This window comes from Mustela lutreola, chromosome 4 (genome assembly GCF_030435805.1).
Source record: "Mustela lutreola isolate mMusLut2 chromosome 4, mMusLut2.pri, whole genome shotgun sequence".
Classification (NCBI taxonomy): Eukaryota; Metazoa; Chordata; class Mammalia; order Carnivora; family Mustelidae; genus Mustela; species Mustela lutreola.
Genome location: NC_081293.1, coordinates 9,319,678 through 9,343,035, shown reverse-complemented (window position 1 = coordinate 9,343,035; position 23,358 = coordinate 9,319,678). Strand labels below are relative to the sequence as shown.

At 46.4% G+C, this 23,358-nt stretch overlaps 1 protein-coding gene and 1 pseudogene across 17 annotated transcripts in view; one reads left to right on the top strand and one right to left on the bottom strand.

Moving 5' to 3' along the window:
- TACC2 (transforming acidic coiled-coil containing protein 2) overlaps positions 1 to 23,358 on the top strand; it is a 210,284-nt gene that overhangs the window by 29,721 nt on the left and 157,205 nt on the right. For all 17 annotated transcript variants that reach the window (XM_059172976.1, XM_059172970.1, XM_059172967.1 and 14 more), the window contains one exon: positions 9,058 to 9,167. In XM_059172976.1, the coding sequence (XP_059028959.1) occupies positions 9,058 to 9,167 (110 nt within the window). The remainder of the gene's footprint in view (positions 1 to 9,057; positions 9,168 to 23,358) is intronic.
- Positions 8,122 to 8,204, bottom strand: LOC131830894 (U4 spliceosomal RNA; annotated as a pseudogene).

Here is a 23,358-nt window from a genome sequence, read left to right as displayed (position 1 = left end):
ACCTGAGCCGAAGGCAGCGGCTTAACCCACTGAGCCACCCAGGTGCCCCACCCCTCTTTTTTTTTTAAAGAGATTTCATTTTCTGGGTGTTTCTGTATTTCAAGTCCCAGAAAAAAGTGATTCTCAGCTATAGAAACGGAGAGCAATGTCCTGAAGCAAGATGACAGGTGCAGAGCCACCTGACCTGCCCCTGGGTGTCAGCCCCAGGGAGCTGCTGTCTGGGCTCAGAGCTGAAGGATGAGCAGAGAAGAAACGGGACCCAGAGTGTGGAGAGCAGGTCCTTGTGCACCCTGACCGCAGCCCCGGCCACACTGAGGCAGGTCGCCCTGGTCCTGGCTCCAAGTCTGAGAGGTAGCCGGGGCTGGAGGTTTGTTCCTGAAGGCGACCTCAGCCCTGTGGCCCCGGTTGTGGAATTCCCCGGCATCCCAGAAACAGAAGAGCAGGAGGACGGGAGATCCTGTGCGAGGAGTGCTGACCCTGGGTCCGGACCACCCAGAGACGTCACTGCGCATGTCTCTGCAGGCTGAGGTTAGCTGGGGCTCAGGCACTGGGTGATGGTTACTGGGTTTCATTAATAGAGAAACAGCCCCTCAGTGTGGGCATGTGTGGTTTCAAGCTACAGATGCTTGGGGCCCCAAGTTTAAATGGGGGGGCAGTTTCTCTCTTTCCTGTGGGACCCAAGGAACCCAACATTCTGAGAGCATTAAACTAGCCCTAGAAGAGATGTCTTCTAATATTCCACTGGCTGTGGGTGGCCATCTGGGATGATTTAACTGCATTTAATGAGAGAAAAATGGAAGGAAGAGACAATGAACCAGTGTGAACCGCAGTTCATGACAATGGAGAGCCCCTCCCCTGTGAATCTCCCACAGTCTCTCCTAGGGACGCCCTTGCCTGAAGGCTTGTTGCTAACGCTCACTGGAACAGTTATTAAAATTAGGGAACTGGGGCTCCTGGGTGGCTCAGTGGGTTAAGCCTCTGCCTTCAGCCCAGGGCATGATCTCAGGGTCCTGGGATTGAGCCCCCACATCAGGCTCTCTGCAGCAGGGACCCTGCTTCCCCAGCCCCCCCCCCCCACCTGCCTCTCTGCCTACTTGTGATCTCTGTCAAATAAATAAATAAAATCTTAAAAATACATAAAAATAAAATTAGCAAACTGCTAGGTTTGGGCAGGTTGTATCTTCTGAAGAGTCGTATTAACTGCTTTAGCTCTAAGCATGGACATAGCCCCTGGGGCTCTTAGTTAATGAGTTTTGAATCAGTTTCTTCTTTGTAATGATAATAACTAGCATCTGTGAGTGTCTTCTATAGTGGAGACTTGTGGGAAGTGCTCTTCATGTATTATGTTAGTTAACCCTGGAAAGCCTGTAATTATGATCCCATTTTCCAGATACGGTAACGGAGGCATGGACCCTGAAGCCTTACAGCTAAATAAGCTGTGAAGCTCAGGTTTTGTTTTTTATTTCTAAGATTTTATTTATTTATTTGACAAAGATCACAAGTAGGCAAAGAGGCAGGCAGAGAGAGTGAGGAAGCAGGCTCCCTGCTGAGCAGAGAGCCCAATGGGGGGCTCGATCCCAGGACCCTGAGATCATGACCTGAGCCGAAGGCAGAGGCTTTAACCACGAGTCATCCAGGTGCCCCTGAAGCTCGGTTTTTAACCACTGCACCTGCGACCTTATTCTTGGGTCCAGCCTCATGTTGCTCCGGCATGGCGGCGATGGAGGAATTTGAGAGGGAAAAAACACAAGGTTTATGCCTGCATTTCAGGTCGAGTTGAATAAATGTTATAGGACATGACAGGCTATCCTGACAAACCCAGCTCTTTGAATGAAGAGACTCTCCACCATGTGGGGAGCTCTTTACCGTCCTGACGAGGTGCTCCCATCAGCCACTGGGGCAGGCGGGCCGGGGACTGTGCTGCCATTTTGCAGGCCTCTGTCTAGAAACAGGCTCCAAGAGGTGCACCGATGTGGGTTTTCTGAATGGCCCAGACTTCTTGAAATTATACTGCTTCTAAAATATTAAACCCACACAAGACATTAATATTGGGCAGTGTTTTTGAAGTCTCAAAGGTTTTCCTTCCTCCCCACTGACAGAAGATGTCAGAACATGTCAACTTGGGCATCTTGGAGGCTTCCGGGATCTTTTAGGGTAACTCTTACCATTTTGACCCAGATGCTGTCTGGGGAGGTTAGATAGATAACATTCACTGAATGTGGATTTCTTATTCACTCACTGGAAGATGAGGACCATGTCTTTTTTTTTTTTTTTTTTTCCCCTCTAAACTTTTTATTTGGGGTTTTTCAGGTTTACAAAAATGTTGTAAAGATAATACAGAACTCCTGCTTTCTCTTCCCGCAGCTTCCTCTAAAATTAACCTCTTATACCATGTCTTTTAAAAACTTCCGTGTCCACTTAGAACCTGGATTCAACCCTTCCCGGACATGAGGCAGAAGCATCAAAATCCCCCTGAAACATGACTCTTGTTTTCTCTGTATTTTGAGGGACAACCCAGCTCTCTCTGACTCCAAACCTTGTTCGTTTTTCTGCCATATTTGTGTCAGAAAACATTCCATCAGGGGTAGCTGAAAATTCCAGCCTTGGGGCCTGTCCCCCCGTCAGCCCAACAAAGTAACTGCTAGGTAAGACTCCTGACTGGGGTGTCCTCAGCTGCCAGTGTGGGTAAGCTGCTCCAATCTTTTGTTTTCTCCTCAGAGGGGAAGAAATGTTTGGGATGACCCAGCAGAACTGGTCTGAGCCTTTGCTTCCCTGGACAGGGCAGATGGGCGGCCCAAGCTGGCCCCAGCACAGAACATGTGTTCCCCCATATTTGGCAGACTCCGGGTTGTTTCTGAAATCCGATTCCTAGTGCCATGGGGATGACCTTTGGTCTACTTCCCAGCATTCACCTGCAGTCACACGGCTCCCAAGAAGCTTGCTCAAAGAGTGGGCGAGTTGGCAAGACACTCTGGTCATGATCTAACCATGTTTATGGGCATGACCAGTAAGCCAGGGGGAGCCCATTGCACAGGTAAGGTCAGGGGAATTTTTTTTTTTTTTTTTTTTTTTTTTTTTTAATGGTAAGACACTTTAGCTCTTGATAAAGTATATTTTTTTAGAGCTGGAAAGTGCCTGTTGGAGGATTGCTTTAAAATAGACCCTGAGCTCTGGAGGATTCTAGAGCCAAAGAAAGGCTGTTTGTTTACTCAAGCAGTGGCAGCACAGGAAAGATTTGAAGAAGCAACTTGACAAGGCTGTTCGTCGTGGGGAGGATTGCCAATTTTTTTGTCCTGCCTGACACTGGGAAGTGTGAGGGAAATTTTAGACACGCCTGCTGTTTTCTGGACACAGCAGAGCCCTGAGGGTCCTGAGGGCAGCAGGACGTAGCGCTGTTGCTAGGATGGAGAAACTGGAAGGGGGACTCAGAGTCTCTGAGGGGAAATGTGGTGGAGGGGTGAGGTCTGAGGCCTCTGCGTGCTTCTCCCGGCTGGTAGAAGTGGCTATTTTTTATTTATGTATTTATTTTAAAAGATTTTATTTAGGGTGCCTGGGTGGCTCAGTGGGTTAAAACCTCTGCCTTCAGCTCAGGTCACGATCCTGGGGTCTTGGGATCAAGCCCCGCTTCGGGCTCTCTGCTCGGCGGGGAGCCTGCTTCCCTTCCTCTCTCTGCCTGCCTCTCTGCCTACTTGTCATCTCTTTCTCTGTCAAATAAATAAATAAAATCTTTTAAAAAATGATTTTATTTATTAGAGAGGGAGCGTGAGAGAGAGAAAGCATGAGCGGGGTGGCGATTGGGTAGGGGCAGAGGCAGATGGAGAAGCAGACTCCCCACGGAGCAGGGAGCTTAGTGCGGACTCGATCCCAGGACCCTGAGCTTATAACCTGAGCTGAAGGCAGACGCTTAGCCAACTGAGCCACCCAGGAGCCCTGAAATGGAAATACTCAATTTTCTAAAACATCCAACACATTTTTGTGAAACGCTTCTCTATGCCAGGTGCTATTTTGGGCAATGAACCTAGGCCCCTGGACCACGTTATTCATAAATGTCCCATTGTTTTAGTTACTTGGAGTGTGGCAGAAAGATGGCAGGGGTCATAGGCAACTGTTTCCACGTATGGTGAAGCCACATAAGGTAGGGTTCAAGAGCACAGGCTGAGACTGAATCCCAGGTCTGTCGCTTTCAAGCCGTGTGCCCTAGTGCAAGGGGCTTAACCTCTCTCTGCTGGTGTTCTCATCTGTGAGATAGAGTTGCAGTAAGCACTGAATGAATTTCAACAGGTAAGGCTCTTAGAAGAACAGCACTTGGCCCATGGAAATTGTTGATAGTAATAAGTTCGCTATTACTGTTACAGCAGAGGAAGTGCTAGGTTGGTGTTGGGTGGACTCTTGCTGTGCACAAAGTATTGGCTTTAAGAGGGAATACCTGGCCAAGTCATGGAATGTTCTGGTTTTCATCTGAGAAATGGGAAACATTATTTTGCCTTCCTGTTTAGCTCACAGGGATTTTGTAAGACTCTGATCGATTTCAAAGCACTGAAAAGTGCATGTGCCATTCCTATTGATAGTACTGATGCTTTTGTTTTTTAAAAAAGTTTTTTAAAGATTTATTTATTTATTTGACAGAGAGAGAAAGGGAGAGAGCACAAGCAGGGGAAGCGGCAGGAGGAGGGAGAGAGAGAAGCAGGCTTCAAGCTGAGCAGGGAGACTGATGCAGGGCTCAATCCCAGGACCCCGGGATCATGACCTGAGCCAAAAGCAGACGCTTAACAGACTGAGCCACCCTGGTGCCCCATTTTTTTTTAATTTTAAAAAATATTTATTTATTTATTTTTAGAGCGAGAGTGAGCAGGCAGAGGGAGAGGGAGAAAGAGAGAAACAGACTCCTTGTGAAGCGTGGAGCCCGATGTAGGGCTTGATCTTATAATGCTGAGATCATGACCTGAGCTGCAATCAAGAGTTGGACTGAGCTCCCCAGGCACCCCAGTACCAGTGCATGCAGGAAACCTTCTGGCTCTGTTTTGTCGGAGAGAGATGGCATTCTTCTCACAGATTAGCTTTCTATTAGGAGGTGGTGGGACTGAAAAGGCAGAAAGGCAGATCCTTTTGTCTGCTTCAAAGATGAATCTGAGCCCTTCTTAGATTTCCTTGCCTGAGGAATGTTAACACATGGTCCCTTATCCCCTCTAGTGAGAGCAGGGATCTGCCTCCTTACACCATCTGTTGTTTGCATCTGTCTGGGCTCTTAGACATGTCAGTGTCTTTCCAGAATTACTTAGTGTAACCTTGCATGGTATAAAGAGCAGGAGATTTATCTGTAAATTATTTGCGGAAGCATTTGCTGCTGCTGATGTGACTGAATGGGAAGCCTGGCTGCAGAAGGTGTTTGGAGCCAAGGCCAACGTGACATTCAGACAAGTAGGAATTGGGTTACAATTTTAAAAATTCAGGACCCTGGTATGAAAATGTCACTCACTCTGTATTGTTTTTCTTGAGCTACTGTAGTGAAAATTTTTAACTCATTTACTGTCCAAAGGTAGTAGTGTTATATAGATAAAGAACATTCTAGAAGAACACTTTGGAGGTTGAACTGACAGTGATTTAAAGCTTGAATTGTCTTGATACTATCCAACAGGGATGATTGTCATTCTGGTTCACAGATCGGGGGACTGAGGTCTATAGGACAGGGTGGAGTTCTCATGTCAGAGCATGGTCCAGCCAGCCTGGAAGTCATGCCAGCAGGGAGGGGGTCAGCAGCCCTTCTGTTAGGTGAGGGATCAGCCCTGCTCTCTCCGCCACCTTCAACACTTCCCCACTAAAGGGTTGGAACAAAAATGCCTTTTTCCAGCACTGGGGTCCGAGAGAAATGGGTCCCTCTAGACTCCACTACTGTGTGATCTTAGCCAAAGATTTCCCCTCTGCAAGCCTCAGCTCTGAAACAAGGACATGAGTAGCACTTTACTCTTCAGGTTGTTGTGAAGTTTTAATCACATGGTTCATGGAGACCAGTAGCCCAGTGCCTGGTGTTTAGTAAGTGCTCAATAAACAGGCGCTAGTCTTACTGTCCTTTCCTCCCACATTCTGTCTCAACAAAAGTGAATGGAGGTTCTCTAATTGTAGGACCACGTCAGCACACTAGGATGTGAGGCCCCTGAGAGCTGAGGCATTCTTTGATATTTTACCTTTGGACACAACTGGGGGGATCAAAGCAGCCAGCTGTTCAGATACGTGCCCTAGTTGGGGGAAACAGAACCAACGCTGGCTTGCTCTTTAGGCTCTGTGTGAAGGTCAAGGACACCACCCATCCAACAGCAGATTCCAGGTGTTAGGAAGACCCCCAAGTCCAGATTGAGCTGATGATTTGCACCCCCATGTCCCATGGAAGCTCCAGAATGGGTTTCCAAGAACCCCAGCCTAGAGGTTGATAGAGCTGGTGGGTGGCGTTCACCCTTCCTGGGAGGACTGGGTCTCCCCTTGGGGGGGGCCCTGTGTTTATACGTTTGTGGTCACGGCATGGGGTGCTGCCTCCCTAGACTGAGCAACTCTAGGGAAGGGATGAAACCTCATTCATTTTTGTAGCCCCCACTTCTAGCATTGGTTCTTGTGCATGGTATGGGTTAGATGAATCTAGAGAGCATGAGCAGGGGCAGGGGAGAAGGGCAGAGGGAGAGGGAGAAGCAGGCTCCCTGCTGAGCATGGGCTCCCTCCTAGGTCTCCACGATCATGATCTGAGCTGAAGGCAGACGCTTAACTGCCTGAGCCACCCGATGAGTGTATTCTAGATGATTGAATAGATCAACACATCAATAAATACTTTCTGGAAAACTGGGTGAAATGAGATATTTATCAAATGATTTGGCTGCATCAGGATCCGTAGTCACAACTGGTAAATTATTGGGCTTAGGAGAGGCCTTTTGTATTTCCAGCTGCTGGTTTTGTTGGGCAGGGCTGGCGGGGTCTGTCTCTGGAGCAGCGCCCCCTGTGGGGTGAGAGAAGATTTCTAGCAACAAGGATCAGTCAGACACAGTGAGCCCCGCAAAGTCCGGAGGAGCTCTTCTTGCCTGTCTCCTGGTGCCCCACCTCTACCGCCTCCCTCAAGGACAGGACCAGGGGCTCACGGAGCTCTGTTTCTCCCAAACACCTGACAAGCCATGTGCCTAGGTCTGAGCTGTAACAGCTGGAGTACAGGGAAGCTGTTTCTAATTCACATGAAGGTGCTGTCTGCTCACAGGCCACGCACCTGCCCAGAGCGGCACCGCCTTCCAGTGTTCACGCAGGTGCCCCCCAGGCTAGGGGCTGCCCTGCCCTGTGGATTTGGATCATCTGCCAGGTTTAAGCAAGGTGAAAAGAAATGAGGCCTTGTGTTAACTGTCCCCAAAACTGTGTTCCATGGAACACTAGCTCTAGGAGATGGTGACAGGTGACACGTGAACAGAAGGATCCTGTGGTCAAGAAACTTTGGGAAAGGGAGTTAGAATTCAATGTCATTTGACCACAGAACTTCTCAGACCCTTTCTGGCACTCCGTGAATTTTGAAAACAGGGCTAGATAACCAGCACTTCTTAAACTTAGCTGACATAGAGCACTATGTCTCCTTCAAAGCTGGTCTGATCATTAATGGAATGTACTTTTTTGGGTTGCAAGTGACAGAAATCCACCTTGTACCAGAGAAGGCAAACGGGAACTTGAGATCTCAGGTATCGTTGGCTGGAGGGGGCAGAACAGGCTGGGCCCCAGACCAAGTGGTACCAAAGCCTCCACATCACCGGGACCGCTGCCCCTCTGTCCCTCACCCAGGCTTCTCTCTGCCTGCTGGCACTAGTCTCTCTCGGCGCAGGCAGCCTTTGTCCGCAGTGTCTACAAACAGGCTTCTGGTAACGCCGCATTCTTATTCTGCAGAATCCTCACCTCTGGGTCTTTGGGGAGTCTTGTGTGCGCCCCAGTGGGCAGGGTGGTGGGGCCCTGTGAAGGAGCACTGCCGGGAAGATGGGCTGAAAGACAGCCACTGCTTTGGGTTTAAAGAAGCCCTTTTCCCCTTTCTGACATTTGTCCTATACTTAATGTGCCTTATTTATTATTTATTTATGAGTCTTACTTATTTATAAAGAGTCCTATTTATTTATTTATGATTTTATTTATTTAATTAGCAATAATCGCACCTCGGATAAACCTCATTGGCTATGATACTGCCACTGCGCAAAGCTATGATTTTATTTATTTATTTAACACAGAGAGCGAGCACAAACAGGGGGAGTGGCAGGCAGAGGGAGAAGCAGACTCCCCAGTAAGCAAGGCGCCCAAAGCAGGACTCGATCCCAGGACCTTGGGAACATGACCTGAGCCAAAGGCAGAAGCTTAGCCAACTGAGCCACCCAGGCGCCCCATAAAATGAGAACTATTTAAACTGATTTTTAAAAACCTCTCATTTTTTTCTGTCCCATGACCTGAAGTTTGGACCATCCTTTCTTGGTTTTAAAAAGTGCTTACCTGTGCTTACCTCGCAGACGAGCTTAATGTGGGAGTGAAGGAAAAGAAACGGCCTCTCAGAATGGCTCGGGCCTTGCACCGGTAGGCCCAAGTTTCCAAGGGCTCATCATTTTCTTTGTTCAGTGTCTTGCCTGGGTTTCCGGTGGAATTCTGGTTTGTGGGACCGCGGGGGAGGGAGGAGGAGATGGCTTCCATCTAGGTGACGCCACAAGCCAGTTAGACACTTGAAGATCTTCGAGCAGACATCCTCCCTTTCTCCAGGGAGCGGATGCCCCCCACCGAAGTCTGGTAGGTGTCCCCAGTGCTGGCCTTGGACTGTCGCAGGCATCCTGCTCAGCTGGAGTCTCGTGTGTAACTGTGTGTCTCCTCCATCAGAGCAGTGCAGGTGCCACGCTTGCCGGGCTCCCTGCATGCCTCCCCATGTGGCTTGCGCCCACGCGCAGTGCTGCTCAGGCGGATGAGAAAGCAAACGAACAACCTGATGCGGCCGGTGGCCAGCTGAGAAATGCTTCTGTGTCTTCAGACACTCCTATTTGATTTCTGTTCCAATTTCTCTTCCTTCTGGCTCAGAAAACTTCACCAGCTCAGAGTCCGGGGTCTGTGCAACCACCTGGGAGAGGTCAGAACGTGAAAGGGGACCCAGAGAATTCTGGAAGTGCCGGGCATGGAGACTTGCACAGGTAAGAGCCCGGGTCAGAGGACTGGCCCAGCACAACGGGTGGCTTGCTCGCTACTGGTTCAGCATTTGCTTTGGAAAATTTACTCTAAAACCTGTGACATGGTCCTCCATGGTGACATGGTCAAAGCAGTGGTTCGTAGATGGCTTTGGGATTGCCTCGACCTGCATGATGGGAGAACTAATGTTTTTCTGCCCAATGAAACTAGCAATTATGGGCTTCCGTTCATTCCAGCAATACTCCAGGTTGTTTGTCTTCATTATCAGAACTTATTTAAGCCTATAAAGGCTTGAATAAAAAGATCAAGGCTACCAAAGGATGTATCAGGGGTGTCTCATGCATGGTGAGTTGGGGGAGTCTGTGTTCAGGCCTGGTAGCCAATGAAGGCACCAGAGGTCAAGACAGGATTCAAACTCTATTACTAACGTGACAGGTCCCTTGAGTCCCAGGGAGGCTAGTGGGTGAATTCCAGAAATTAAGAAGGCCACACTGGTGCAGTGGAACAAGGCCAGTGCGGGTGTGGACCATCGGTGGGAGCCTTCCTCATTATGATCCCCGGGAGGTCCCGATTTCCCTACTGTGGCTATTGGGAAAAAGTCCAACAGATTCCTCCCATGTGGTGTTTGGCACCCATAGTTTTAGGGACGCTCCCAAGCAGAGGGCCAGCAGACGTGAACATTCAGTCCCCAGGACAGACTCGGGGCAAGAACACTGGAGGCAGTCAGTGATTGTGGGTTCAGTGCGTGATCTGGTTGGAAGAACCCTCCTGGGGATCTAGGAGGCTCTAATCACAGCCTTAAAGCAATAAATCAACATGAGCTCCAAACACAAAAATGAGAAATTGAAAGGTAGACCTCGCCCCCCTCTATACACTCATACACATCATAGACAGTAGATAATGAGATTTTTAGGTCATGAATGCTTTGCAGTATCATGTTACCCAAGAGTTTAAGCAACATTTGTGTGTTTGGGCGGTAAACAATGGGGGACCACAGGTGGGTCAGAGCGTCCCCTGGTGGCAGGAATTCCCAGGCCTGGCGGGTATGACTCTCTGGGCCGCTCACACAAGTGCCCTCCAGAAGAGGCACTTTGAACCCCTTGGCCTGAACATTAGAATTCTTCAGGCAAATGGTGGGGCAGAGTGTTCTTTTTTGCTGAAGGCATCGCAGAATACGCCTTGACCAACACCTTTGATCCTGTTTTCTGCCCTCCTTGGCCTTGTAGACCCCCTGTGGCTGTTCCTCATTCATGAGCTTTTTATCAGGGTAACTGGACAGAGGTTTTAATATTCGGCTCCAATGAGACCAGATGACCCATCTGAACTGGCTCAGGGTGATCACGAAACTAATAGAGTCATCTTTTCTAGAATTCTCTGCGAAGGCCCTCCGTGCTGGCCGAGACCCGAGGTCCAGCCCCCTCCTCCCCCATGGAGGTTCTGGGATCCCTCAAGAGGCTTGGGAAGTATTTGGGGCCTGGGTCACAGCTCGACTGAGGGATAACAGCAGCTGGGAGGGCTTTTGCTCCTTGTTCCCTCAGCTTTAGTCAATTATTCTTTTTCCCTTGAGGAAGAGTTGCTTCTCGTTGCCAAATGAACTGATCATAAATGAGGTGCCTTCCACAAGCCCAAAGAAGCAACTTCCTGTTCTCAATTAGAAACATGAATTCTGCTCTATAGATGCAAGACTGTCTGTGGTGCAGGGCTCTGGACTAAGTTGCTCGCAAACTCTCAAGAGGTGAGCGGGCTCCTGGAGTCAGGCTGCGTGCAGGAGGAGACACACGCCACCCTCGGCATCTGCCATAAAGATAACGGCAGTTACCAGTTTGCACATGGGGACCAGACACCATGCCAAAGGCTCTAGGCACACAGAATACACTTTGATTTTCTTTAAGTCAATTCATTTCCAATTCCAAGTCCTTACTCTGCCAGGCTGGTGGGAATGCCCTTGCCAGCCGTCCCTGGAAGTCGCCATCGTCTGTCCCCTCACCACCGTGGTGCGCACCAGTCCACACCACACGGTCCCTCAGGCCCTAAGACCGTGCTGCCTTCAGGACACTCTTGGCGCCAGGGGAATCTTTGGTGAGGCTGGGAGCCCCGGAGCCATTCCCTTCAGGGTTCTGTGCCCGTCCGGGGACACAGTCAGGAAGCAGGGAGGGACTCTCAGACGTTGGCCACTTTCTACGACTTGGCTCTCTTGTCATTCTCAAATACAGTTGCCTCTTTCTTTGCCACATCAGATGATCAGCATTTTCTCTTCATAGGATATATTATAGGTTTTTACAAAAGATTGAAGAACACCTCGTACTGTGTTTTCTCCTTGGAAAAACTCCAGAGAGAAAGCACAGAATGGCCTGCAGTGGCTCCTGCTGGGCCTGGAGACAAGGGCAGAACGTGGGGAAAAGGCCTATGTTAATCCGGTCTGACAACCTCCACACAGCGTTCTCTCCGCTGTACAGATGGGGACACTGAGGCTTGGAGCCCTGTGTCATTTATGCTTTAGTGATAGAGGTAGAAAGTCCACTGTTTCTGCCTTGAGGCTTCTTCCCTTTGAATTACACAAGGAAGGCGTTCCTACATCCCCAAGGGGGTTCAGCTTTTCATCCTAAGGAGTCCCATCAATCTAACTGCCTTGCTTTCCCTCCGCCACATGGTGTCGCTGTTGGAACTTTAGCTCTATGTTGGTCAAACCTGGGCAGAGGCTGGGAGGCATGACCCTGATGCGCATCCATGCACAAGTCCAGGGCTCCTGAGGGAGGATGATCCCACACTCCCAGGACAAAGCCGGGTTGCCTTCTTACTGCTTAGCAATGTCCGTCCCGAGCACGGCTGCCCTGGGTACACACGTCCTGTTCTGGATCCATTGCCCACCGTCTTGTGAGCTTTCTCCTCCCTGCTTGGGTACCAATAGTCAGGGATGGCAGCAACCACCCCCCCCCCCTTTTTTTAAATCCTCAATACACAATGAATCTCATTCTACAACCTTCCCCAGATCATAGAGCTATTGGGTCGCACCAGAGGAAATGACTGCTTTGTAGGGAAAAGTTGTGTTGTGGCCATTTCCTGAGCTTTGGCATCCTACCCACTCATTCTTCCAAGGAAGGCGGCGGTGATAGTTCAAAGATGACGGACTTTTCTCAGGGAGAACCTATGTGAATTTCTGGTGCCTCCGTCACTGATGAAGGACCGGAAACTCGACAGCCTATAGTCTTAACCATGATCCATGGGTTCTTAAATGTGAGCAGACTTCAGGATCGCCCACCAGGCTGCTTAAAACACAGATCGCTGGGTCTCTTTCCCAGACATTCTGATGCAGTAAGTGTGGGGCCAGGCCCAAGAATGAGCTCCTAACCAGTTCCCACGTGATGCTGATGCCGCTGGTCCAGACCTGCTGTGTTATCCCCTGGGACTATGTATTGCCAAGGCTGGGTGCTGTCCGGGTTCTCTGAGGGCAGCGGTGGGGCATCTTGAACTAAAGGGAACAGCTTGAGAGACCACTCCGGGTAAGGGCAGGGATCTCAACCGTAGATTCAGTATCTCCCTCCCTCCTGCTGCAGGAATCTTCCTGGACATTTTATTCCTAATTGCCCGCCCTTCCCCAGAAGATTTCCATACTATAGATCTATTGTATACGTTCTGTGGTCTTTGGATAGCCTATCAGACCGATAATGCTTTGTAATTACACTGTGATAGCTGAGATATCTTTCCCCCTCCCAAGAGCCCACTTTCGCTCCTCTGGGGAGGGTCCAGGCCCCCTGAGCCCATGGCTCTGAGGTGGTGACAATGAGGGAGGAACAAACACAGCTTTGATATTCTGGATATTTTGGAGCTGAGAGAAGCCAGGACTTGCTGATGGATCGGATTTGGAAGAAAGGAGAGAACAGTCAAGGACTATTCCAGAAGCTTTCGCTTGACCAATTGGGTGGCGAGGATCATTTGCTGGGAAGTGAAGAAGTGAACCAGGTGTATTTACTGAGGGCCATAGACACAGGGCCAGTGTCCAGGAGGCCATCCTGTTGTTACCTGGCAAGACAGTGTACCGCTCACAACCCTGGGCTCACCGGGGATACACGACAGTCCTCCATCTTTGGGAAGAAAGCCGGGTGCTCCTGTGTTTCAGGGACAGCTCACCTCCTGCTCTATGCGCAGCGCTGTCAACACCCGAGCCTAGGTCGTCCCTTTGGGGGAAGCAGGGGGATATATTCCATTTAGCAAACATGGATCTGCAGCTCACCACAGGCCAAGCTCTGAGCCTGAGACCAGAGGTAAAAAAGACACTTTTTTTTAAAAAAGATTTTATTTCTTTATTTATTTGACAGAGAGACAGATCACAAGTAGGCAGAGAGGCAGGCAAGACAGAGAGAGGGGGGAGACAGGCTCCCCGCTGAGCAGAGAGTCCGATGTGGGGCTCAATCCCAGGACATTGAGATCATGACCTGAGCCGAAGGTAGGAGCTCAACCCGCTGAGCCACCCAGGTGCCCCCAGAGGTAAAAAAGACAAACAGGACATGTGGATCCAGTTGTACTCGGTTCTTACTTAGAGAATTCCAGAACTTCTTTAAGTCTGGAAACGGAAGTTGGGGCATATGTAATGAGCTCAACTGCTTGTTTTTTTCAAACACACAAACTCTTACTAGCACAGAAATCCTCAGCGTTTGGGTAGCAGGAGCTCAGGGAAAGGTAGAAAGATGGTTTGAAACATGAAACTTGAGATGCTGGCCGAGGGTGTTCCTTGAGCCTTGCCTGCCACGAGTCACCTGCCAGCAGGGCGTGGGACCCGGGGCTGAAACACCGCACCCAGCACTCAGCGCTGATGCCTGCAGATGACCTCCAGAAGGCCACGGGCAGGGGGGCCTTTCGAGGAGGAGGTGAAGAAATGCCCCCCGCCCAAAGTGTGGCTTGATGGGGCCTGGAATCCAGCTGGGTTTGGTGGTGCCCGGAAGCCTGGGCTCGGAGCCACGGTTCTGAGCTCTCACGGGTGTCTGAAAACATTTGTGCTGTGGGCTCCGGAATTAGAAAGCAAACCCCTGTGTGTTCTTTAAATTTAATTTCCCTATAAACAAGGTCCATTCTCAGACCCAGACAAAAGAAAAATCAGATCTGTTTTATGAGCAGCGGCTGGGACCAGCTCTTTACTGAGTGAGCCCGTGTCTCTGATGCAGTAGGAAACAGTTCCCACTGAACAAAGTTGTGCAAAGTTCCAGATCCGCTCGAGAGCTCCGGCCAAGGCAGGGTGTGCCGGGCCGGGCCAGGGCCGCCTCCGCCCTGCCGGTCCTGCTTCTGACTCACTGTTTATCTCTGGCAGGAAGTAAACACAGAGAGGAGGGGTAATGAGCTCCCCGACTTGTGACACGGGCTGAAAAAGAAGGTCACACGCTGAATTAGGTGTGTGTCTGCTTTCTGCTCATCTGGTTTCCACAGAGCATTTGAAAAGAGGACAGGAGTGTGTTTCCATCCTGAGATAATATCCCATTTAAATTGTCACATTTTGGGGCGCCTGGCTGGCTCAGTAGGTTAAGCCACTGCCTTCCGCTCAGGTCATGATCTCAGGGTCCTGGGATCGAGTCCCGCGTCGGGCTCTCTGCTTGGCGGGGAGCCTGCTTCCTCCTCTGTCTGTCTGCCTCTCTGCCTATTACTTGTGATCTCTCTCTGTCAAATAAATAAATAAAATCTTTTAAAAAAATTGTCACATTTTGGAAAATACAGAAAAATGAAAGTGAAGGGAGGGGAATCACCAATGCACTCAACCCCTACAGACAACTGCTCTTAAAATATTAGTGTTTCCCTCAGGCTTTTCTCATTTTCCAAGTTCTTTATTGATTGTGATAGCTGTGTGTGTACAAACATATGTATTTATAAATATTTAAATAACCAAATACCTTCAACGTATAAACATACATGTTTATATATAATCATATTTAAATATGTAAACAATATATTAGTATAAATATTTATATAGGGTCCATTTAAATAATTAATAGACTGTATTTTAGAGCAGTTTCAGGTTTACAGAAAAATTGAGCAGTACAGAGAATTCTCACATACTCCCGCTTCCTCCTAACAGTTTGCCTTATTTTATTTATTATTTTTTTAAGATTTTATTTATTTATCAGAGAGAGAGGGGGAGAGAGCAAGCACAGGCAGACAGAATGGCAGGCAGAGGGAGAGGGAGAAGCAGGCTCCCTGCTGAGCAAGGAGCCCGATGTGGGACTCGATCCCAGGACGCTGGGATCATGACCTGAGCCGAAGGCAGCTGCTTAACCAACTGAGCCACCCAGGCGTCCCAAGTTTGCCTTATTTTTATTTTTTTTAAGTAGACTCCATGCTGAGCATAGAGCCCAGTGAAGGACTTGAACTCACAACCCTGAGATCAAGACCTAAGCTGACACTATGAGTCGGATGCTTAATAGGGCACCCCCAGTTTGCCTTATTATTAACATTTTGCATTAGTTGGTACATTTGTTACAGTTAATGAACCAATATTGAGACACTGTTATTAATTAAAATCAATAGCTTACAGTAAGTGTCACCCTTGTGTTGGACATATAGCCTCTGGGCTTGGCAAATCCATAATACCATTTACCCACCACTGCAATCTCTTACAGAAGGGTTTCAGTGCCTCAAGAAATCTCCTGTTTCTACCTGTTCATTCCTCCTCTCTCCCTCCCCCACCGGCCCCTGGTGACTACTGATCTTTTCACTGTCTTCATAGTTGGGTTTTTTTTTTTTTTCCAATTACATTTTTGTATTGGTGTAAGATACATTCTGTAAGAGTATGAAGCTGAGAGCTTTTTCTTTAAAAAAAGATTTTATTTATTTATTTGACACAGAGAGAGAGAAAGAGCACAAGAAGGCAGAGAGGCAGGTAGAGAGAGAAGCAGGCTCCCCACTGAGCAAGGAGCCAGATGCGGGACTCGATTCTAGGACCCTGGTTTCATGACCTGAGCTGAAGGCAGATGCTTAACCGACTGAGCCATCCAGGCACCCCTGAAGTTGAAAACTTGATGAATGTTTACATCCCTATGCACCTGATCAAGCCCAGCTCTAGGGCTAGATCATTCCTGTTGCCCAAGAACATTCTATCGTGTCACTTCCCAATCAATACCCAGCCCCAGAATAACAACTATTCTGACTTCTACCACCATGAATTAGTTTTGCCAGGTCTTGAACTTCACCTAAAGGGGGATTAAACAGCAACATAGAGTTTGGTGTCTGGGTTCTTTTGTACACAACTACTTGTTGGATTTTCAAATGATTTTTTACTGTGGTAAAAAAAGATAGCATAAAATTTACCATCTTAACCAATTCTGAGTACAGGTCAGTGTTGTGCAAATATTTCTGTGGTTTTTTTTCTTTTCTTTTCTTTTCTTTCCTTCTTTTTTTTTTTTTTTTAAAGAGGGAAAGAGATGGAGGTGGGCAGAGGGAGAGGGAGGGAGGGAGAGAATCTTCAGCAGGCTCCACATGGAGTTCGATCTAACGACCCTAAGATCATGACCTGAGCTGAAAACAAGAGTCAGACACCTAACTGGCTGTCACTCAGGAACCCCTATTTCTATAGATTCTTAAGGTAGAAGCTGTGGTCATTGATTTGAGACTTTTTTTTTTCTTACTATAGGTGTTTTAGTGCATTGAAAGTCCAAGTCCTGCTTTAACTGCATGTGACATTTTGATATTTGTGTTTTCATTTTCATTTAGTTCAAATGCTTTCTAATTTCCTTTTTAATTTCTTCTTTGACTCATGGGCTATTAGAAGTGTATTGTTTAATATTCAAATACGTGGGGGATTTTCCAGATATCTTTTTTTTTTTTAAAGATCTACTTATTTATTTTAATGAGAAAGAGAGAGAGAGCACATGTGAGTCAGGGGAGGGGCAGAGAGAGAGAATCTCAAGCAGACTTTCCACTGGGCATGTGGGGACATTCAGCTCCATCCTGTGACCCATGAGATCATGACCTGAGCCCAAATGAAGAGATGCTGAACCAACTGAGACACCTAGGCACCCCAGTTATCCTTTGTTATTAATTTTTAATATAATTCCATTGCAGCCAGATGATATACTTTGAATAATTTGAATCTTTGAGAATTTATTGAGACTTTAAAAAAATGGGTAGAATGTGGTCTACCTTATAAATGTGTCATTTGCACTTGAAAAGAATGTAATTCTGCCACTAATGGATAGTGTTTAGTAAATAGCAACTGGGTTAAGTTGCTTGGTGGTGTTCTTTTGGTCTTTCATATCTGTACTGATTTTCCATCCGCTTGCTCAGTCAATTATTAAGAAAAGGGTGTGGAACTATCAGTTTATAATTGTGGACTTGGCCATTTCTTTTTTTTTTCCATCAGTTTTTGCTTTATATATTTTAAAGCTTTGTGATTAAATAAACTTTAGAATGCTTATGTCCTATTGATGAATTGAACCTTTTATCATTATAATGATCTTCTTTATGGCTGGCAATATTCCTTGCTGCAAAATCTGTTTTGTTCCATATAATACAGACATAACTGCTTTCTTTTCACTAGTATTTTCACAGTATGGCTTCCCCCACCCATTCTCTTATTTTTTTTTTTTAAGATTTTATTTATTTGACAGAGAGAGATCTCAAGTAGGCAGAGAGGCAGGCAGAGAGAGGAGGAAGCAGGCTCCCTGCGGAGCAGAGAGCCCAAAGCGGGACTCGATCCCAGGACCCTGAGATCATGACCCGATCTGAAGGCAGAGGCCCAACCCACTGAGCCACCCAGGCACCCCATTCTCTTACTTTTAATCTCTCTGTGTTTTTAAGCAAAATTTGAAACGCTTTCTTGTAGACAGTTTACAGTTGGGTCTCCCTTTTTTTCATCCATTCTGAATATTGCTGCCTTTTAACTGAAATGTTTATAACATTTACATTTAATGTGAGTATTAATATGGTTGACTTCAATCTACAGTCTTATTGTTTTCTCCATCTCTTTTACCCTCTTTTTTTGCCTTCTTTTGGAAAAAGTAATTATTTTTATGATTCTATTTTATTTCCCTTTTAACTTATTAGCCACAACTATTTATGTTAGGTGGTTGCTTTCCGATCTATACTATACATCTTTTTTTTTTTTATTTAAATTAAAAAAAATTTTTAAGAGAATGCGTCTGTGATTTGTTGTTGTTGTTAAGATTATTTATTTATTTATTTGAGAGACAAAGATCACAAGTAGGCAGAAAGGCAGGTGGGTGGTGGGGGACAAAGGCCCCCCGCTGAGCAGGGAGCCCATTGCAGGGTTCGATCCCAGGACCCTGAGATCGTGACCTGAGCCGAAGGCAGAGGCTTTAACCCACTAAGCCACCCAGGTACCCCCATACTACACATCTTTAATGTGATACAATCTGCTTTCAAGTGATGTTGCACCATTTCAAGTACATTTGAGAGTCTTGCCCTGTATAACAGTAGACTTCTATCTCTCCCCTTTTGGCCTTTGTGCTTTGTTGTCATACATTTTATTTCTACATATATTTAAAATCACACAGTATATGTTATTTTGGCTTGACATTATCTCTTAAAGGAGATTTACAGAATGAGGAAAAAGAATTTCTGTTTACCTCCACAGTCACCGTTTCTGCTGTTCTTTATTCTTTTGGGTGGATACTGCTGGCCATCTGGTATTATTTCCTTTTGGTTTGAGGGGATTCCTTCAACATTCCTAATAGGTCTAGATTCCTAGATAGGTCTGCTGGTGATTAATTTTCTTAGTTTTAAATGTCTGAAAAAAAATCCTAATTTCACCTGTATTTTAGAAAGAGATTTTGCAGGACAAGGAGTTCTAGGTAGACAGTTCTTTTTCTACTTGAAAGATACTGCCCTACTGCACTCTAACTTGTGTGGTTTCCAACAAAAATTTCTTCCACCCTTTCTTTTGTTCTGTCCTTTCTTCTCCAAGTGCTTTTAATATTTTTCATGTTTTTAATGGTTTTAAACAATTTGGTTATGATGTGCCTTGGTGTACATTTCTTCTCGTTTCTTGTGTTGAGAGATTCTTGTATCTGCAGTTTTATGGTTTATGTCATTTTTGGAAAAAATTTCAGCCATTATTTCTTCAAATAGTTTTAAAAAATCTCCCTCCCTCCTTTGGGGATTCTAATTACACATATATTTGGGTGCTTGAAGTTATCTCACACTCACTGATACTCTTGTTTAAAAGATTTTTTTTTGTCTTTGTCTCTCTGCTTTTCATTTTAGACTGTTTCTATTGCTATGTCTTCAAGTTCACTAATCTTTTTCTCTGTAATGACTAATCTGTTACTAATACCATGCAGTGTGTTTTTCATTTTAGAAATTAGAGTTTTCATCTTGACCTGTTTGATTAGGATGTTTTTTATTTTATTTTATTTTATTTTTTAAGATTTTATTTATTTATTTGACAGAGAGAAATCACAAGTAGATGGAGAGGCAGGCAGAGAGAGAGAGAGGGAAGCAGGCTCTCCGCTGAGCAGAGAGCCCGATGCGGGACTCGATCCCAGGACTCTGAGATCATGACCTGAGCCGAAGGCAGCGGCTTAACCCACTGAGCCACCCAGGCGCCCCAGGATGTTTTTTATTTTTAAGTAATCCATATACCCCATTGTGGGGCTCAAAATCATGACCCCAAGATCAAGAGTTGCATGCTCTCCTCACTGAGCCAGCCAGGCACGTGTGGATTGGGATCTTTTTTTATATCCTCCATGTCTGTACTTGACATGCTCAATCTTTCCTTTAGCTTCCTGAACACAGGGAACACAGTTACAACACATTTTAAAGAGTCCTTGTATACAAATTCTATCATCTGCATAATTTCTGGAGTGGTTTTTATTGAGTTTTCTTTTCATTGTGGGTCATAGTTTCCTGTTTCTTTGCATTCCAGACACCGTGGGTCTTATGCTTTTGGATTCTGGATATTTTTGTATTTTTTTAAATACTCTTGAACTTTGCTCTGGGGGTGCAGTTCAGTTATTTGGAACAGCTTAATCCTTTTGCGGCTTCATTCGGTGGGACCAGAGCAGTGTTTAGCCCAGGGTTCATATTTTCTAGAACAGTGTTTAGTCCAGGTTCATGTTTTCCACTACAGAGGCAAGGCTCTTCCTAGCACTCTTGCAGATGTTCCATGCATTGTGAGAGTTTCCACGGTGGCTGGTGGGAACAGGAGATTTTCCCAGCCCTGTGTTAGCTTTAAGGATTCTTCCCTGTAAACCTCACAGGTGGTCTGAACCTAGATGCAGGTGGTATTTGTGCATATACATGCTGATCAGTACTTGGATATCCCCAGAGTTCTGTCTTTGTCCAGCTTTCTCTTCTCTGATGCCCCGAGATGCAGATGCCTCCTCCAGCCCCTCAAGTCGGGCAGACTCTCCACTCTCCCTGTGCTGCTTTCTCCAGGCCTTAGCTGGGGTAAGAACAGCACTTACTCTGCTGCCTTCCATCTCCAGGGATCACAGGCTTCTGTTTCTCGTGTCTTCTATAGCAGCCGATCCTCCATTAGTCCAACACCCTGTTGTGTTAATAATTCTTTAGATGACATTTCCCACCCCAAGCTCTCTGAAAAGACCAAAAAGCCACCCGTATCAAGTTTCTTTCTCTGGTTTTAAATGGAAGTGCAGCAAAACACCTGGCATTTATTTTGAGAGACGTGGGGAGACACTCCTAGGAAAAAAAAAATATTAATAAGAGAGGATGCCATGGGCAAGAGTTGTCTTTCTTTCCTTTTCAAGAGCAGCTTGTATTCCAGACACTTCTAGTCTCTTTTTGTGGCCTCAAATGCCAACTTGGACAGGAGTAAATCTTCCCAAATCATCACTGCAGCTGTGTTCATGTTGGGAAGGAGCATGGGATGGTTTTATTTCTTTAACATGGAAACAACTTGGCCCCTCGGTGATGTTGACTCATCAACTCCCTCCATCCCATACACATTTAGGCCAGTGGGATTATAGAAAGACAAATCCCAACCAAACAGGCCAGTGACTAGCACATTTTTGAGCTCAGTACACATGAGCTCAGCCTCACATAGGTAATATTGGTGACATCTTTTATTCAGGGAATGCCCCAAATTTTCTGAAAGGTTTTTCAGTCATCATGGGAAGATTCCAATATGTTTCCCACTTATACTGTGTTGACGAAGGCAGGAAAATGATTTTAATACACATTAGAAGTCTTATCAAAAAGGAATATTAACAAAAATATACTCACCGCTATTTGTTCTTTCTTGATATCAAAACAAAGAAAAAATACCACCATAACCCAGGCACACAAGAAACCACTGCTTGCATTTTTCTGTGGCTAAGTAGTAGGATTTAATTTTAAATGAAGAAAATATTGCTGATGTATTATTCCAGTGGCAGAGTGGTGGATAATCCTGTGCCTGGCAAAATGGAGCTCAAGGCCATGAGCAGGTACACCAGCCCCATGAACCTGGCTCTCCTCCCCCATCTCACCATGGTGCTGTTGGCCACCGGCATGTTCTTTACTGCCTGGCTCTTTGTTTATGAGGTTCCCTCCACCAAGAACAATAGGGATGTCTAAAAAGAGCTCCTCGTCTCCTTGGTGGCCTCGCTCTTCATGGACTTTGGGGTCCTCTTCCTGCCTGCTCCGAGTGGTGCCTACATATGAGCTCCAAAGGGTTCCAATCTGCTGGTGTCACTGAATTCCTGCTTCTGTAAATTAAATTTTTTTTTGAACTATTGCTGGAAGTGTCCTACCTGCTGCTTACAATAAAGAAAGATGTGTGACCAAAAGAAGAATTAAGAAAGGGGCATCTGGGTGGCACAGTCAGTTGAGTGACCAACTCTTGGTTTTGGCTAAAGTCATGTTCTTAGGGTCCTGGGATGGAGCTCCATGTCAGGCTCCGTACTCAGTGGGGAGTCTGCTTAAGGATTCTCTCTCTCTCTCTCTCTTCCTCTGTCTCTCTGGTTCTTTCTCTCTCCCTCACCAAAAAAGAAAGAAAGAAAGAAACAGAGAGAGAGAGAGAGAGAAAAGAAGAAAGAAAGGGAAAAGAAAGGTAAGGAAAGGAAAGAAGAGGAAAAGGAAAGGAAAAAAGAGAAAAGAAAAAAGAAAACAAAAAACTAAATGCGTTTCAATGAATTAGTGTCTGGTCATGACCGTACCTAGATACATTGGGAGGACAATGACAGAAGTGAGTGACACCCAGAAAGAGATGTGGATTTGTGCCAACTCTGGGGAGCTTTGTGTGCAACAATCTGGCAACCCCTTCCAGCAATTAGTCTGGGAAGCGCAAAATTGGGTCATTCCACTGTCTCTTATACCCCACGAGACAGATGCTGACAAAATTGTCTTTTAGAAGACAATTTTTTTGAATTTTCCTTGGGATTCAGTTGCCTGCCCCTCCCCTACCCCCCACATACACACACTATGCTGGATCATGGATTCTCACAAGTGGACTGACACTTTGACCTTGAAGTCATGTAAGTCCTTGTGGCAGAGCTCGCCTTGAATAATAAGGATACTTTGGGGTTTTATCATTCCTCCCATAACTCTTTAGAACCTACCACTGTTTTCCTCTTGTCTATTGCATGGGTGACACAGGCTTTGTGGTCTTTGTTTCTTTCGGGCCCAGAATGAGCACAGGAAAGAGTTAAAACTGGATTAAAAATACAAAACTGAGTCTGACAGGGCTGCCAAGGTCATGGGCTCCTTGGAATCTGTGCAGGAAGCATCATTTGGACAAATTAGGATCACGTTTGTAGATCGGATTTAATTTGCTGGGATGGCAGAGAGGTTTCTGAGGCAGTGCCTTTCTCCATGAAATACCAGGTTTAGTTGTTGAGACTTGGCAATCTCCCTCTCTTGATTAACTTGAGACTACTTTCCTTGGCTCGAATCACTTAGAACATAAATCCTTTTCCAAAGTCCCTGCAATAGGCAGTATATCTCACAGTACGGGAGTTAACCGAAGTAAGGGTTTTCTTGAATGTCAGTTAAAAAAATTGCTCCTCACTTCTGTATTCATTCCATCATCCAATCATTCATTCGGCAGAGTAGGGACCAGTGCTAGACCGAGATAGCAAAATAAATGAGATGCATTCCCTCTAACCTCCAGGAGGTCGTACCCTGCGGGAAAGTGAGAGAGTGAACAAATACCACCACCGAGAGAGCGTCTGCACGCAGGCTTCAGGAGCATAGAAAAGGGAGCATCTATGGCTCAGGGAGGGGTGTCCCTCCATGGAGGGAGGTGCCTGGGGGATC